The 18,312-nt window shown below is 39.9% G+C and overlaps 1 protein-coding gene across 1 annotated transcript; it reads right to left on the bottom strand.

The window, feature by feature from the left end:
• Positions 1-13,657: 13,657 nt before the first annotated feature.
• On the bottom strand, positions 13,658-17,987 carry NDUFB4 (NADH:ubiquinone oxidoreductase subunit B4). The gene is made up of 3 exons (XM_077118213.1): positions 17,742-17,987; positions 15,020-15,166; positions 13,658-13,776 (listed from the first exon to the last, which is right to left on the bottom strand). Exons 1-3 carry the CDS (start codon positions 17,919-17,921, stop codon positions 13,714-13,716), a joined length of 390 nt encoding a protein of 129 aa, XP_076974328.1. The 5' UTR covers positions 17,922-17,987; the 3' UTR covers positions 13,658-13,713.
• Between the last annotated feature and the right edge of the window lie 325 nt (positions 17,988-18,312).

The following is an 18,312-nucleotide window of genomic DNA, read 5'->3' on the forward strand; positions in this document are numbered from 1 at the left end:
GCTGAGATGTGAATAACAGGCAGGATAGCTGGGAGAACTCTTTCTTTAGAGAGAGAGGTCTTAAACGAGAAGGTAATCTTTATCCAGACCTAAAGGATAGGAAGGAGTAAGCCAAAGGAAGAGTGGGTATGGATACGGTGGAGAGGAGGAACATTTCAAGAAAAAAGTCTTACGGGTTCAAAGAACTGAAAGCAGAGTGGATGTGGGAGGCCAGGAGGAAGCTAATGCAATAGTCCAGGCAAAAGACAGCATTGTCCTGGGCTAATGAGGTGGCAGCAGAGACAGGAGTGGAGAAATTCCACAATGGTTTGGAGCATACCTGAAAAAACCTTGTTTGGTACACTGGATGTAAGGGCTGAGGGAAGGAGAAACTGGGGACAGGGTTGGGCCACTGCTGGGCTTCTGATAGTGGTAGTTCATGGCCTCAGTAAAGTGCAGGTATCTTTGATGGTGTCAGAGGTTGGTATGCCTTCCCAATGTTTCCTAACATAAAGTCTTTATTAAAAAGTAAAATCTGTTAACAAGTAAAGTAGTTAGTACATTGAAATGAAATGTACTAACCACTGTCACAGAAGCTGCCGGTGGCCTACCATATCCCATCATTCAGTGCTGACTGGCCCATTCAGTGCTGACTGGCCCTTCCAATTGCCAGCTTTGGCAACTCTTTGCCTGAGGCCGTAACCAGAACCAGGCCAGAAGTGCTGAGTCATGAATGGCCCTGGAAGCAGCCTTCAACCCCTGGTGAATGGGAATTGGTTAATAAATATGCCAGTTCTCTTGTGCCATACCTCCAAGGCTTTGTGTTCTGCCCTGAAATCCCTGGGGAACTGAGCCCCACCTCCCCAAGTTGATAATTTATTTGATAATGCAAGCTTCCTTCCCTTTCCTTCACTTCCCCACTCTTCTGTGGTACTGCCTGGGTGCTTTGCTCAAATGAACAACTTGCACTCAAACCTTTATCTCAAGGTCTGCTTCTAGGATAACCATATATAGCTCATGAACCCCAGCCTTTTCTTTATGGGCTTATTGTAACTCTAATCGAATACACATACTAGACTTTCACCCATTTCTGCTCACTCTGTTATTGGTTTGGTGGCAAAGCTTTCCTAGGGCTAATACAACAGCCTATATTTACACCCACTGAGGAGTCAAGTCTTTGTGCTTTATCTCCCCACTGCAGCCAGCAACTGCTCAGTTGGAGACAATATTTCACCCAGGCCAGGCTGTTCATGCTCATTTAAAAAAAGATTTAGTTTCTTTCTGTTGTGCCTCAGATCAGCTAGAAAGATCTGCAGCATTTTCTTAATTCCCTGTTCTCTGAGACACTTTCCTCTTCCATGCTTCCCTCAAATGTATCATCTGTTTGCTTAGAAATAGAAAACCTTAAAGAAAAAAGATAACCCAGATTAGGCGTCTCCAACGATTGGAGTGTCTTCTGCCAGATACCTTGGTATCTTTATGTATTTTCCTATTAATGAAGGGTGTGATAGCAGCATCCTTCTCTTTTTTTTTCTTTTTGAGAGCTTCTCTCACAGCCCAGGCTACTAGTAATGGCTCTAGACCAAAGATTGTCAACTGGGTGATTTTGCCCTCCGTCCCACGGGAACCATTAGAAGTCTGTAGACACTTGTTCTGAGGTTGGCAGTTCAGGATGGGGACAATAGTTACGTGAAGTTATCCCGGACCCAGGATCTTTCAACTGTTCTTCTCATATTGCATTATCACCTTCATTCCGTCTCTAGGCTTTGCATTTTCACGGTCCAAGGCCAAAGAAGGGGGAAGCATAAAGGCAAAGAGACAAAACACATTCTCTACTTTATCTTTTTTATTAAGGAAGGGAAATCCTCCCCAGCAGACTTTCCCTCAAGTTTCATACACACAGCTGGGTCACATGTCTGCTCTTGGACCAGTCTCTGGCAATCCTAGGGGCTGGGGTCATGGCTACTCTCCCTGAGATAAGGGATCTCCACCAACCTTCTAAACAAATTGGGGTTCTATTGGAAGGAAAGAAAAGGGAGTGGCTATTGGTGGGCAATACCTAGAGCCCACCAAAAATGCCTTCTTATGGCATTTCAGCAAGAATAATATAGAAGGTATCAGGTTTAAATCTGGTACCCCCATTCTCTCAGTCTCCAGAAGAGATAGATCTGCTAATGCTTATTTTATACAAAATGCTTCCAGCATCTGCATGATTTCTCCCCAAATCTATTATTTTAAAAAATTATTTATTTTTTTATTGATATATATTATATACTCACATATCATGTGTGGTAGTTAGGTTCAGATGTCAACTTGGCCAGGTGATGGTGCCTAGTTCTTTTGCAGTGGACTGGGAATCATTAACATGTGAAACTCATCTATGGCTGATTACATCTACAGTGGGCTAAGGGGTGTGTCTTCCACAATGAGTCATGTTTAATTAGCCGGAGGCTTAAAAAAGAGAGGTCGGAAAAGAGATCAATGCAGCACAGCCCCAGCAGTTCAGCATACCTCATCTCAGCGGCTCAGCCCAGATATTTGGAGATGCAGAAGGAATGGCCCCAGGGAAAGCTTTGGAACCCCAAAGCCAGAAGAAAAGGCCAGTAGACATCTCCTTCTGCCTTTCCATGTAAGAAAGAATCTCAGATGAAAGTTAGCTGCCCTTCCTCTGAAGAACTATAAGTTTTTAACTAAATAAATCCCCTATTATTAAAAGCTCATCTATCTCTGGTGTGTTGCATTCTGGCAGCTTTGTCAGACTAAAACACCATGTAATTGGTGTTTATCCAAAATGTAAAATCAGTGGTTCACAATATCATCATAGAGCTGTGTATCACCACAATTGACTTTTTTCTTTTTTGTTAAAACATACATACAAAAAAGCAATACATTTCAAAGCCTATCACAACAGTTAGTTGTAGAACAGATTTCAGAGTTTGGTATGGTTAACAATTCTACAATTTTAGGTTTTTATTTCTAGCTGCTCTAAAATACTAAAGACCAATAGAAATATCAATATAATGATTCAGCAATCATACTCATTTGTTAAACCCACCTTCTCTGCATCCCCAAATCTATTCTTATTAAAATGGCTTTACAAGGCTGCTATTTGTATGCAGTAAGAAGGTTGGCTGGCAATTGTCTTCAGCACCTGACAGTCTCACCTCGAATTACAAGTTAATGACATGGGCAATCAGAGCATAGTTCCTAATCGAAACCTAGATTCCTGATCCTTGAAATAGTAAGGTTCCTTGAAGAATGGGACAAGTCATTTCTCCTGTCTACACCTTATCTATAGAATCAGGCTGTGAGATTAGCTGATCTTTAATGATTCCTCCCACTCTAATGGTCTCTATATCTGTGAATGTGCTGGAAAAGCTAAATGTACACAGGGAGGTGGCACCTCTTAAACCCTGCTGGATTAGGTATCTTTTCCCAGTACCCGAATCCCCACAGCATCAGTCCTTATCCTTTTCAAAGAGAGGTTAAAATCATGCTCACTGCAGTCCGACTTTCCAGATTTAAGTCCTACCTCAGCCCTGTGAATGTGGGAAAATTATTCAGCCTCTCTAAATCTCATCTGCATATTGGGGATATTGGGACCTCCTAAATGAGTTATTTTTTTTAAATATTTTTATTGACAAAACAAAATAACATACAAACAGAAACATTCTTAACATATGAATATACTTAGTGTACAGTCAAAGGTTCACAATATCATCACACAGTTGTATATTCATCACCATGATTGTTTCTTGGATTGCATCACTCCAAAAAAAAGAAATAAAAGAAAAAAGAAAAAATTCATACAGACCATACCTCTCACCCCTCCTCTCATTGACCGCTAGTGTTTCCATCCACCCGATATATTTTAACCTTTGTTCCCCTATTTTTTTCCCTATACCCTGTACCATTCCATTTCATTTGTCACTAGTATTTCAATCTACTCAATTTATTTTAACATTCGTTCCCCCATTATTCATTTTTTTTTATTCATATGTTTTACTCCTCTGTCCATACCATAGATAAAAGGAGCATCAGACACAAGGTTTTCACAATCACACAGTCACATTGTGAAAGCTATATCATTATACAATCATCTTCAAGAAACATGGCTACTGGAACACAGCTCTACAGTTTCAAGCACTTCCCTCTAGACATTCTGATACACCTTAAACTAAAAAGGGTATATCTATATAATGCGTAAGAATAACCTCCAGGATAATCTCTTAACTCTGTTTGAAATCTCTCAGGTACTGACGTTTTTTATTTTGTCTCATTTCTCTCTTCAGTCGAGAAGGTTTTATCAATCCCTTGATGCTGAGTCCAAGCTCATCCTAATATTTCTGTCCCACACTGCCAGGGAGGTTTATACCCCTGGGAGTCATGTCCCATGTAGAGAGGGGGAGGGCAATGAGTTTACTTACCATGTTGGCTGAGAGAGAGAGGCCACATCTGAGTAATAAAAGAGTTTCTCTGGGGGTGACTCTTGGGCCTAATTTAAAGTAGTCTTAGCCTAGCCTTTGTGGGGATAAGTTTCATATGAACAAACCCCAAGACTGAGGGCTCAGCCTATTGATTTGGTTGTCCCCACTGCTTGTGAGAATAGCAGGAATTCTCCAAATAGGGAAGTTGAATTTTCCCCCTTTCTTGCCATTCCCTAAAGAGGACTTTGTAAATACGTCATTATTCACTGTTCAACTCACTCTGGTATTTATCAGGGTATCACACTGGACAAACCTGCAAAATCTCATGCCCTATTCAAGGTTCCATGTACTTATGGTGTTCAGTTAAACTGTCCATATAAGTTAAATTAGGAAATGCACTAGTCAAAATATAAACTTTGTATCAAATAAGCATTTCTTGCTTTAGTCTCACACAAAAGTTGAAGTTTTAAAATATGAACGACCATCTATTTTCAACGCCCTGCAATATTCACATTCCTTTGTTCTTCCTCATGCAAAAACATTTCTAAATTTTTACATTTCGTCACTATCATTGTATACTCTACACGTTACTAGATTATACCATCTCAGTCTTTATCGTCTGTCATTCCTTCTAATTTCATATGTGCCCCCAGCCCTCCTCCTTTTCTATCATTCTCACAGTCAGCTTCAACTCAATGAGTTGTTTTGAGGTATGATAGGAGAAGTACATAGCCCTTAGTTTAGCTTAGTGCCTAGAACACAGAGAGAGCTCAATATGTGTTGGCCGCTGGAGTTGGTTTTCTCTCTACTATGAGTTCCTCCAAGAAGGGGATGTATCTTTATATTAGTATCCCCAGTACCTGGCAAATAATATATTTTGATCAATGCAAGGAAACCTGCAGGCCAGTGTCCTCTAAGAATTCAGTGGGGCATAGGCTTCTTTGCCCAGTGACTCCAGGAAACTAACCATCCTCAGTATCCACAAACCAATAGCAGCTCACCCTCCTTGCCCTCTGTCCTGGTGCCTCCTCTCAAATCTATAAGAACCAAATCACCTGTGGGCCACCCTTTCCGTAGATCATGATTTTGGAGAGGAAACTGCCTGCACAGCTTCTACTATATGGCTTCAGAATAACTGACTATTTTAGTTTCCTTGCCTGCTCAAACAAATACCATGCAATGCATTGGCTTAAACAATGAGAATTTATTAGTTCATGCTTTTAAGCCTAAGAGAAAGTCCAAATCAAGGTGTTATCAAGGTGATGTTTTCTTCCTAAAGATTGGATGCCATCTGCCAGCAATCTTTGGTCCTTGACTTCTTTGTCATATGGAAACACACATGAAGATTTCTCCTGGCCTCCCTCATTTTATCCTGGTTCTGTTGTCCTTCAGTTTCTTGCTTCCAGTGGCTTTCTCTCTCTCTGTCTGAATTTCATTCTGCTTTTAAAGGACTCTCATAATAGGATTAAGACCCATCCTGATTGAATTGGGCCACATCATAACTGAAGTAACCTCATCAAAAGTCCTACCTACAACACATGACAAACTCTGGGATCTGCACTGTAACTACTTGTTGAGGAGTACTTTGAAAATTATTGCTTCTTTCTTTCTTTACTTTGTATATATGTTATATTATACAATTTTTAACAATTTTAAGAAAAAATCCTATCTACAGGGTACACGGGTAGTTTAGTGGTTAGAATGCTCGAGACCCAGGTTCGATTCCCGGACCATGCACCACCCCCCCAAAAAAAAATCCCATTTACACTTACAGGAATGGGTTAAATTTAAGAACATGTTTATCTGGAGTACAAACAGATCAGAACCATTACATTGACCATCCCTATCTACTCTGTACCCAAGCAACCCTATATGAGATAATAATATAGTCTTAGATGGTTTCTCCATCTTTTATAAAGTATGATTAAAATCTTCTTTAGAAAACTTTGCATTTTTCCTTAGAGCAACTAGAAAGAAAAACCTAAAATTGTGGAATTGTAACCCGTATTAAACTCTGAAATTTGTTCTACACTAGTTGATGCAACGTACTTTGAAATTTATTGCTTTTTTGTATATATGTTATCTTTCACACACAAAAAAAAAGAGACAGAAGAGTATAATACAGAAGATAGGATTTAACAAATAAATATGACTGCTGGATCAATATATCAATATTTCTTTTGGTCTCCAGTGTCTTGGAGCAGTTAGAAGAAAAAATGAAAAATCGTGGAACTGTAGCCCATATCAAACTTAAAATCTGTTGCATAACTACTTATTAAAATGTACCTGGAAATTTATTGCTTTTTTGTATATATTTTATTTTCTCACAATAAAAAAAGTTTAAAAATAAAACTTTGCTTTTTTAATTGATATGAAACATATAACATAAGTCTAAAAATGTGCTTAAGTATGCAATGTTGTTTCAAGAGAAGTTCCCTACCACCTTCTCTCCCTATCCCCAACTATGTCTTACCAGATTACAGCTCCTAAGTCCCTCCTATATTGATTTCTGGAGCACCCTTGGCCCATTTCTGCTTTCCCCCACCACAAGAATTTTTCCATAGCCCAATAATTACGTAAGAGATCAATGACTTACATGCAATTGATGATATAAGTAAAGATACAGGGAAAAGTGAACTTGAACTCTCGTGTGAGGTTGCATCAAAAATCTCAGGGGTTTCTCCAGCCAGCCATCCCTAAGGACTTTAGGACGTCAGATATCAGATGTTGAGCTTTCTTTCAATTCTGAAGCTTGCAATGAAATCAACGCCCACTGCACTTTTTGGTAACTGAAGATGAAGGATCTCTAGGTGGATAACATGGTTAGGTGTCTCTCTAGGCCACAATTAGCATCACAGAATGAGGAGCTTCCATCTCAGCCAGAGAAATGACATACACAAGGCAGCTAGAGGAAACTGAAAGTATTGAATTTATAGCTATAGGTAACAAATGGGTCTTCTAAGAGAGAAACAGATCCAATAAAATCCTATTTGTTTACACAAAGGTAGACAGTGCTGTGGAAGCTTTGAAAATCCAAAATGTTTGAATATATGTCGGGAATTCCATTTTTAACAATTTTAAAGTACTGTCCATATTTTGTAATTGTTCAAATTATATAGAGACAGCTGCTTGTACAGAACTCTAAACTCATCAAATAACCCATTAACGACCATGAAGAATGTAGTGACAGACAATAAATATCTTCCTCAAAGTTATGAGAAGACTGTGTCAGGGCTGCTATGAATGAGAAAATATAAAAAGGAAAATAAATCAGGGACTAAACTCAATGGGATTTCAATCAGAGTGAAAATATAATCTTTTCTCCATAAAAAAGGGTCAGAAGACATAGTACTTAAACAAATCAGCCTGTTAGAGAAGCAAAATTGTTCCAGAGAAGAAGAGGGGATGTCATACAAGGATAAGGAATGATTAAGAAGACTGGCTCCTCATGCATGTGCATAAAGAGGAATTAATAGAGACAATATATTTAGACTTTCATAAAGCTTTCAACAAGTTCACATCCAAATGAGTCATTCTAGGGTTGGCAGGGGCTGCTTTGTTCTGCATTGAAGGCTGTCTCAAAAATTGAAACTCGTTTCTGGTCTGAAAACCTGCAGTAGCCTGCTTACTGGTTCTGCTTCAGTCTCTCTTGCCCCCTGTTATCATCCAGGGGGATCTTCTAGGAATACAAATCCCATCAGACTAGGACTGCTTAAAACCTTCTGTGGCTCTCCACTGCCATCAAGACGAACACTAAACTTCTTTACGGTGCTTATAAGGCCCTTATGATCTAGTCCCTGGCCAGCTTTCCTTTTGATTCTTCCAACATTCCTGTCCCATTCCATTCCCCTTGCCCTCTGTTATATGGTTATGCTGGGCTATTTGCAATACCCTTTTACACATTTGTTTTCTCCTTCTCTTTCTTCTTCTTTTGGATGCTCAGCATTTGAGCCCTCTCATGTTTTGGGAATATGTACCTGTCTCCCACTATACAGCTGAACATGCTACATGCTTGCTTTTCCATCCTCCTTTGTAGATAGATTCAGGCTATGACCCAGGCTCATCCAATCTGATTCACCTGGACTCAGAAGCAAGTGACAGGAATGTATGGGAACCCCGAAGAATGCTTTCTGATGGCAGTGGTTGCAATAGCTTAAGTTCTTGGGTCAACATGGACAGCAATACCAGTGGGAACCCCTGTGCCTGGTAGCCAGGATTAGTACTTCAACCAGACAGATGGCAGCATTTAGTGCTCAGAGGAGGCAGCAAAGCTGTCCTCACCAGACCATTTCTGGGCTGTGATTTTGGGCATCGTTCCTGGATGCAAGGCCCCAACATGGTTTTCCAGCACGCCCAACAAGTCTATGAGCTACCCAGAGTTAGTTTCTGTCCCTGACTGCCAAAAATCTTTTGAAATTGTATACTCTCAAAAACTCTCCAAAATTTTTGATGTTGAAAAAACTATTTAAGCCTTAAAATTATTGAGAAAAGAGCACACAACATCATAAAAATAGGAAATGGATTTAACAAGCAGCCCACAAAATACAAATGGACAAATATGCATGGAAAATCTAAAACCCCAAAATAAATGACATTCAAATTAAAATATATTTTCCATCAGCCAGGTTAAAAATAATAATGGTAAACACTTATTGAGACCTTAATATGTGTCACTGTTGTAAACACTGTAATAACTCATTAAACATCACTATAAATGTTATTAATATATCCATTTTAAAGATACAAAAACTGAGGCACAGAGAATTTAACTAGTTTCTGGTCACTTCATCAGTAAGTGGCAGAACAGGGCTACAAAGGCTGGAAGTTTAGCAGTTTAGACTGTGCTCTTATTATGTTCTGCAGCATCATTAAAAGTGATGCCCTATGTTGGAGAAGGTACAGAAAGCAGGTATCAAAATCCAGGGCCTGGGAATATAAAACTATAAAGCCTTATGCTTATATCAAATACACTAAACATCTGCATATTTAGTGACCCAAAAATTCCACTTTCAGAAATTATTTTAAGAGAAAAATTAGGGATATACAAAAAAATTTGGGAAATAAAGGAGTGCCCATTAAAGCATTGGTCATCATAGCAAAAACATTGGAAAATGAAATGTCCAACAATGATATTGAGTAAATAAATTATGATAGACACATAATACCTGCACTGTTTAAAAGGTAGAAGAGTCATTACATGGAAAGATGTTCTTGAGAAATCTTTGGGTCAAAAAAATTCAAATTAATATGTACAGCAGGATCTTTTTCTTTTTTTAGAAAAAAAAAGATATGCAAACACAAAGAAAAAAAAAAACTTTAGAAAGATATACTCCAAAATGTCATGCCTGTATGGTAGAATTGAGATTTATTATTTTACTTAGTTCTAAGTTCTCTATAATAGACTTGTACGTATGCATAACAAAAATGTTAAATGTTATCTAAAAAAAGACTGGAGGTCAGAGTAGAATTCCTTCAGTTTTTGCCCTTGAGTAAAATAAGAGTAGCCTAAGAAAATTATTTGAGATATTTTGGTTCCAAGGTCTATAAGGTCATTTAAGTTTAGTCAAATTAGGGAGTGGAAGAAGAGGGGACAGTTGTTACAAGGATAAGGTAGGGACAATTAGCAAACAAGTATTATATGGAAAATGAAAACAGGAATGACATTATTCAGACAAGTCTCACTGGCACAGAGGGGTAGTTATAGGTCCAAAATAGTTCAAAGATCTGTTTTCCTGAAATTCATGGATCTATACTTGTGTTCTGCCATTACATAGCTTACTCCATATGTCTACTTTCTTGGCACCTTTGAACTTCCATTTCCCACATTTTCTATTATTTTTGCATCAAAGCTTCTGCTCATCATAGATTAGACTCTTCATTACCTTAGAATCCTAGTAAGATAATTTAGTTTTCTATTTGCTAAGACAAACACCACGCAATGGACTGGCTTAAACAATGGGAATTAATTGACTCACAGGTTTGAGGCTAGAAGTCCAAAATTTAGGTATCACCAAAGCAGTGCTTTCTCCCAGAAGATTGTGCCATTCTGGGGCTGGCTGCTAATGATCCTCGGTTCAAGGCTTTTCTGTTATATGGCAGTGCATATGGTGGTATCTTCTCCTTTCTCTTCCGGGTTCTATTGGCTTTCAGCTTCTGGCTGCTCACTTGCTTTTTCCCTCTCTGTGACTTTCTCTATAATTCTAATTCCCAGTAATAGGTTTAAGACCCATCCTGACTCACTTGGCCACATCTTAACTGAAGTAATCTCATTAAAAAGTTCCTATTTACAATAATGGTTCACACCCTCAGGAATGGATTAAGAATATATTTTTCTGGGGTACATATCTCCAATCCACCACATAAGAGATACCAGAGAGTGAATGTTAATCCCTATAAAGCTTCATGACCCTGCCATATCATTGATGTTTACAGGGGGCCCAAGGGTCCAGAGCATGCAGGCACAGTCCTGCTAAGGTAAAGGACAATTTGTTGCCTTCACACCTTCTGCTACCACAAAAGAGACACAGCACCCTATGGGTCTCTTTGGTTTTTGGAGGCAGCACATACCCTAATTAAGAACACTGCCTGACCCATTTATGGGATAATTCATAAGGTTGTCAGTTTTTGGAATGGAGTTCAGAGGAAGAGCATGTAGCAATCCAGGTTGTCAAGCAAGCACCCCACCCTTGGGACATATCACACAATAGCATTAATACTCTAGATGATCCTGGTAGATTAAGGATGCTGTTTGGAGTCTCCTGCAATATGCTGGCAAAATCACAGCCACAACACAGACTCTTAGGGTTTTGAAGTAAAAGCCTTCTGCAGCAGAAACAATTTACCATTCCAAAAACAGCTGGGCATCCTAGTAGACCCCAGTAAAGACAAAGTGTCAGCATGAGATCAAGTAACAATGCAATCAGACATGCAAACAGAGCTGCCATCATGAGCATGTCAGAAACATGTCAGAAACTCTGAGTCATGTGGGCAGGTGGGCATAGCAGCAGTTTATCATACAATGGAAATGGTATATTTGGAATTGGGCTCAAGCAGCTCTAGGATGCAAATAAATACAGTTGAGACTATTAAATCTTCCCTAAGGTACCAGCTTGGGAACAACACGGTGCAGGATTGGGGTGCAATGATGACCATGTTGTGTATGCAATGAACCGACAATAGTATGTAGAAGCTGGGAGCTATGAGTCTGAGACACATGAGAAGGAAGTAAGATTGGCCTTCCACTATCCCAATGACTCACTTGTGGAATACATGCTTTCCTTCCCTACAAATACAGGTTTCAGTGGATTAGAAGTCCCCACAATGAGGGAGCAGGGAGAACATTTGTACCAGGGTAATCCAATCAGTGTTCCAGTTAACTTGAAGCTATGAAAACCTCCTGGTCATTTTGAGGTTCTTTAGCAAACAGTAGAAAAAACAAGTTTCCATATTGGCAGCAGTAATCAATTCTGATTACAAGGAGCTAGGGTTGCTGCTACAGTGAGGGCAGGAAGGGTTATGTCTAGAACCCAGGGTTTTCCCTGGAGCATCTCAGTGCTTGCATGTCCAATGATAACTGTAATCAGACAATTGGTGCCACAGAGACCTGATAATGCTAGTGTTAACTAAGGTTCTCGTCTTTGGAAATAAAGATCTAGTTGACTCCACGAGGCAAGCAATACAAACTTGCTAAAGTGATAGCCAAAGGAAGGGAAATATGGAAAGCAGAGCAGAAATGATGAATGTTATGACCTCAAAGACTGGTTGTGACATTGAACTGTAGCTTGCTCCACTAATCCTCCTATACTGAGTGTTCTGTAGAGATTGTAGTTGGTCATTCTTGAAAGCCATGTTACAGTTTGGACTTACTGAGTACCCAAGCAAGTCCAGATCGTGTCTGGAGTAGATGAGGAAATGTTGGGCCCTACCTCACATCCTCTTGGCCCACCATTTTACTCCTAACATTGTTGCAGCTATCAGCTGTCTACACGTGAAACCTGACAGTTCACCTCTGTACAGCACGTTTCTTGTTTTCTGCCCTAAGTGTCCGTTCTCCTCCATGTATGATGTGGGCAAGAACCCACTCATTCTGAGTCATGCCCATACTTGGAAGTGCAAGGGAATTGCCTAGGAGACTTTTTGACCACTAATTAGAGGAGCTTAGGGTCCATGTCGTGGAGCGGAAATTGTGTGCATTCTACAGGGCTCCCAGAAAGTTCCTAGTGGAATTGAGGCCATTACTCTGAGGCCACCAGGACAACAATACACACTTCATTGGCTTCCCTACCTTCCCTATCTCTTTTCTACTGTTTCCCACCCATTCCTAACATAAACTACCTGCAGACAAGCCTTTCTCTTGAGCTCTGCTCTTTGGGTAACCCAGACTAAGATAAAAATCAAATGAGAGAAGAGTTGTGACTATGCTTTAAAAGTTAAAACCTAATATACAAATGCAAACTATAGTGTATGCAGTTCCTCTTATAGCATTTGATTTCATTCACTCTTATGGACTAAATTGTCACTTAAGTACTTCAAAACACTGAACTGAAAACAAGCTACACTGGGGTAGTTTTAACCTATCAAACAATACTGTTGTACTTTTTTCATCACCTTATAAGATAATAGGCATTACTCTCTCCATACTAGAGATGAGGAAAAGGAGGCCCAGTATTCCAGCTGCTGAAGTCAGATCTGAGCTCTAAGGCCCATGCTCTTAATCATTATACTTCTGCTCCTCATCATAGCCTCCACCATTTCTCTCCTCACTCAACAGCAGCACCCAATCTAGACATACACAGTACACCTTGCCCTTTGGTGCTCCTGCTTTAGCCCATCAGCCTTGTGAACTTCATTCCTCAGTCCAAACTGTTTCCCCATCAGCTTGCCTAGATCACTTTTCTGAATCTCTACTGTATCCTTTACCATACAATTACTATTCTTGTGCATTTACTAGTGGGGCTGGGACCAGAGAAGGACTGAAACTTTAAATAGTACCAAGCACATAAGCACTCTAATAATAACTGTTGAACAAACAGGCATTAGAATGTGAACTCCTCAAGTACAGGGACCAGATTTGCCTTAGTGAACACTGTATTCTCAGTTCATAGCACACAGTGAGCATTCATTTGCTGAACAACTGAATGAATGAACATGAATGTGTTTCTTCATTACACTATGAACTCTTGGAAAGCAGGGATTCCACAAAGTCCAGGAAATGCTTGTTGAATCAAGGTAATGATAAGAAAGAGAAACTGTTTAATGATTACTAGATTTATTTAAGCAAGAACATATATAATCATCAATGCCAGACTTAATATGAGATGTCTGTGGATCGATCCAATTTTCCTTCCCGGATGAGTTTTTCTTTCTTATCCTGTATAGACAGGGAAAAAAGTATATTAAAAACAATGTATTCATTTTGCGTGCACGGGTGGCTTAGTGGTAGAATGCTCGCCTTCCATGCAGGAGACCTGGGTTTGATTCCCACCTGCCCCCCCCCGAAAAAACAAAAACAAAAACAATGCATTCTGGCAAAACCTCTGAAAATAGGAATGAAAAACCCCAAACCCATGTACAATTTACCATCATTTAAACTTGGGAGAATGAGTGAAGAGGTAGTAATCCAAAGAAATAAAAGAACAATTAGAAAATACCCCTACTTGAAAGCATCTTTTCCACATTTTAGCAATCACCACACTAAAAATGCAAACAAATTTCCCCTTCTTGGAAATTGTGGATTACCTTTCTGTTAAGCAGATAAACAAATAATCAAAATGCATGAATTCTAATAGTAATGGATTGGCTAGTTAAGGGTAGAGCTAGATGGACAGGCTCGTCTAGAGAGCAATATAAGGCCTGGGGGCTGAGGGCCAGGTATCAGAAGAGAAGTACTCTGTTGCCAAAGATAAACTTTGCTGATACTGGGATCACAGACCCAGGCCTTTGATGGTAGTGATTCCCAGAACAGGCAGTTTTGCTTCTCTGGTTAAAGCATTAATAAGCTTTAACATTAATTCACAAAATGTGACCAACATAACTAGAATGCATATGAACAGGGAAGACACTAAATGACACAAATATTTATGTATCCTACCAATACCCGACCTGATAAACATCTCTCTTTTTAAGAAAAATGAACTTAAAAATTCAAATACAAAAATGTACAAAGACAGTACCTAAAGGTGAATCAGAAAAGTTTAATTTCTCCAAATCTTCTCATGAGAAAAAAGAACTTTTGTAAAAGTAATTTCTGTATCACTTGCTTAGTATTCACAATACAATTTCTTTACATCATCTAAAAGACACCAGGAAAATTCTTTCATGAGCTAAGTTGAGGACTTAGAAATTTAAATTGATCATTTTATTACTTAATTTGAAAGACCCAAAACCTATCACGATTAAAAATATTCTTTCTTTGAATTGAAATAAGGCAATAAAACCAAGCACACAGCTGAAAACTTTTTGTTTTAACTCTTGCTGAATGGAAACAAAGATAAAAAGAAGAGTCGAGATCCAAGATATGTGAGGCACTGAGGCAATCATCACAAAAAATGATTGCAGCAGGCACTGCTGGGAACCTATCACGCAAATACTAAACAGGAGGTCCTAAGACTTACCCTGTCAGTTCTGAAAACATAATACCAGAAGACGAGAGGCCCAATTCCAAACACAGCACCTAAAAGAGAGGTCTTGGGAGTAGGTCTGAAATTGGGATAGACATTTGCTGATCTTGCATAGGTCCAACGGGTTAAAGCAGGGTCTTCCTAAAATTAATGAAAACAAAAAGTTATAAGAACCAAAGAAGTGTGATACTGAGAAACAAGTTCATCAGCACTTTTATGGAACAGCATAGGAGATGCCTCTTCACTCTGTCTAACAGCTAAGGGTATACCCTGAACATTTCTAAATAGCTTCAGGTAAGATCTTTACTTTAGTATTTGTTGAATAATTTTCTTATGATCTAGTTCAAATCCTTCAGAAATTTACAGAATCTTACATCACCCTCCAGTTTGGTTTATTTAAGTGTTAAGAATGTTAAGAATATTTTTCTCTCTTCATTTCTTTGGTCATTTTTATGTACTCTTCTTTAGATTTTGTGCTTCATGTCTTTCATGAAGTGTGCCCATCAGAATCATACAGGATTCCCACTGAAGACAAACTGATTCTGTATGCTGAATTATACTTTGTATTTTGCTTCCAGGACCCTTTCTATTGGTACTCCCATCTTGATCTTTCCAGACCACAAATAAGCTGCACAAAGGTGAAGATGGAGGTAGGCGAACTCTGAACTTGAAATTTTTAAGTTGTTCTGGCTGATATTTTAAAAGCAAAAATTAGTACCACATTTCACACTATTAAAGTAGTTTTATAGAAAGAATAGCTTTGTTAAAGTATAATACACCAAAATCTCTCAGCTGGTTTACTGCATGAGCCTTTTAACTAGTCCCCCTCTTCCTGCCCTTGCTCCTCCATAGTCTATTCCCAACTGCTTAGTAGCTAAGCAGTCAGAGAAACTCAATGTTAAAATCTAAGTCCCGATTATGTGACTCCCTACTCAGTAAATCCTTCAAGGATCTACAAGGCCCAGTGTGATCTAGTCCCTGATACCGAACCTTTCTTCCCATTCTGCCCTCACCTCTTTCCACTTAACCACAATGACCTCTTTAGTATTTTTTTTTTATTCATCAGCACAATCCTGCCTAAGGACCCTGGCACTTCCTGTCTGCTCTGCCTTGCATGCATATCCCCCTATAAACGCATGGCTAGTTCCCTCACCTTATGCCTTTGAGGTCTTTACATAAATGTCACCTTCCAAGAGTGGCCTTACCTCGCCAACCTATCTAAAATTATAACTACTCCCCCTTTATCCCCGCCTCCACCCCCGCCACAGAATCCTAATCCTCTTCCCTGTTTTATTTTTCTTCTTATCAATTACCACTCTCTAATATGCTAGAGAATTTGATCTATTAACTTGTTTATTACTTGTAACCTCCAATGGAAAGAAGGCTCAGCCTTCTTTTGCCTGTTTCATTCGTATTTTATCATCAAAAACAGGGCCTGGCACATAATAGGGCCTAAGCAATAATATACTGACTGAATCAATCATCCTTAAAGATTGGGCAAGGGAATTTAATGAACAATAAATGATTAAGTGTTAGGCATTACTTAATTATCAGAACAATCAATGAGTGTGGTATCATTACCTTATCTTACATATAAGAAAAGTGAAATTGCCACATAGCTGGAAAATAGAAGATCTGGGTTTAATCACAGTTCTGTCTGATTCCAATGCCTCATCATTCTTTTTCACTGCATCATATTATCTAGCATATCAAACCCAATAATGTGAATATGTATATAATAAATGTCTCTGCATCTCCTTCCCAAGTAAACAAGGTTCTGGATGGAGACAGCAGTCAACTGGCTTAAAGCATAGGCTTTTGGGAGCAGAGCTCAAATGCCGTTCAAATTCTTGCTAACTGGGAATCTCTCTGCATGAACGACTTGTCTTTCCACGTTGTCTTCTCATTTGTAAAATGGGAGAATTAATAAGGTGTAGCCCTCTAAATAACTTGTTAAATAATAAGAGGTATCAGTTTATTGGGCAACTATTATGTGCAGGTAAGTTACATACACTATCTCACTTCACAGCCATTCTACGAAGAATGTACTGCTATTCCCTATAAAGATTAGAAAATTAAGGTTCAGAGAGATTATAAGGTAAGTTGCCCAAGGTCCTATCCTTTGCCAGTATTTAGAGTCCTAGCACCCAACTTCAAAGCATAAAGCTTCAACAAGCTGTAGGGTCTTTAAGAGATAGTTGAAGAACCACTATATTCCCATCAGAAGAGAGCAGCGTCTCCATAAGCTGTGAACTGAAAGGTAGAAAACAACTTTTAAGTATATATATAAACACCTTCTGAACACTCCTCACAAGCGAGGCACTGGGCTCAGCCCACCAAGTGCTCACTTAATCCTCACAAAAGCCTCATAAAATAGAAGTACTAAATTATCCCCATTTTTCAGATAGGGAAACTGAGGCTCAGCTGAGTTAAATAACTTTTTCAGAATCATCCAGGCGGGATGTGATCAAACGAGGACTCAAATGCAGCCCCTCCGTCTCACTCCAGAACCGGTCCTCTTGACCACCAAGTTCCCCAAGGTCAAAGGGCTAGGAAATTGGCGTGCTTTCCGGGCCTGGAAGAATCCCTGTGTCTAAGATACCGGTCGGGAACGGTGGCCAATCCCGTTGGGTCCCCAGTGGCCGGTGTGGGCTGTCTGGCTGCCCAGTCTGAGGGCTCTGGCCTTAGATCCCCGCCCGGCCGGCCCCCAACTCACGATAAGCCCTCGGCGGTTGGGGTCGTTGTACTGAAGCAAATACTCCCGTTTAAGCCGGGATCTTATGGCCAACCGCTCGGCTTGAGCCTTCCGGGTTTCCGGAGATATGTCGTATTCGGCTGGGTCGAGAGTAGTGGGCAGGGTGGCCAAGCGCGACGGCTTATACTTAGGAAACGACATCTTGGCTACCCGGCGCACAATCGCGCCTGCGCGGCTCCAAATCCCGCCCCCTTCAGGCTGACTTTCAGCTCAAGGAAATGCGCCTGCGCGTTAGGCAGAAGGTGGAGGTGGAGGTTAGCAAAGAGGTCAACCTCTTTTCCTGTAGGTTTTTCACCTCTCCGGCCCGTGCTGGTGATCTGCGCATGAGCAATGTACCTTTTTCTCCTCCCCTCCCACCCACCCTCCTACTTCTATCATGTTACTGCTTCTTTCTAGCAGCTTTATTTATACCGACATAACCAGAGCGTATTTTAAGTTGACCTGCGTGGGACTGGGGGAGCCTGGGGAACGGGACGGATCTGAACTCACAAGTTCTGGGTTTCAGTGCGGGTCTGTCCAATTATGTGACCTC

The sequence above is a fragment of the Tamandua tetradactyla genome, chromosome 10 (assembly GCF_023851605.1).
Source record: "Tamandua tetradactyla isolate mTamTet1 chromosome 10, mTamTet1.pri, whole genome shotgun sequence".
In the NCBI taxonomy this organism is placed as follows: domain Eukaryota; kingdom Metazoa; phylum Chordata; class Mammalia; order Pilosa; family Myrmecophagidae; genus Tamandua; species Tamandua tetradactyla.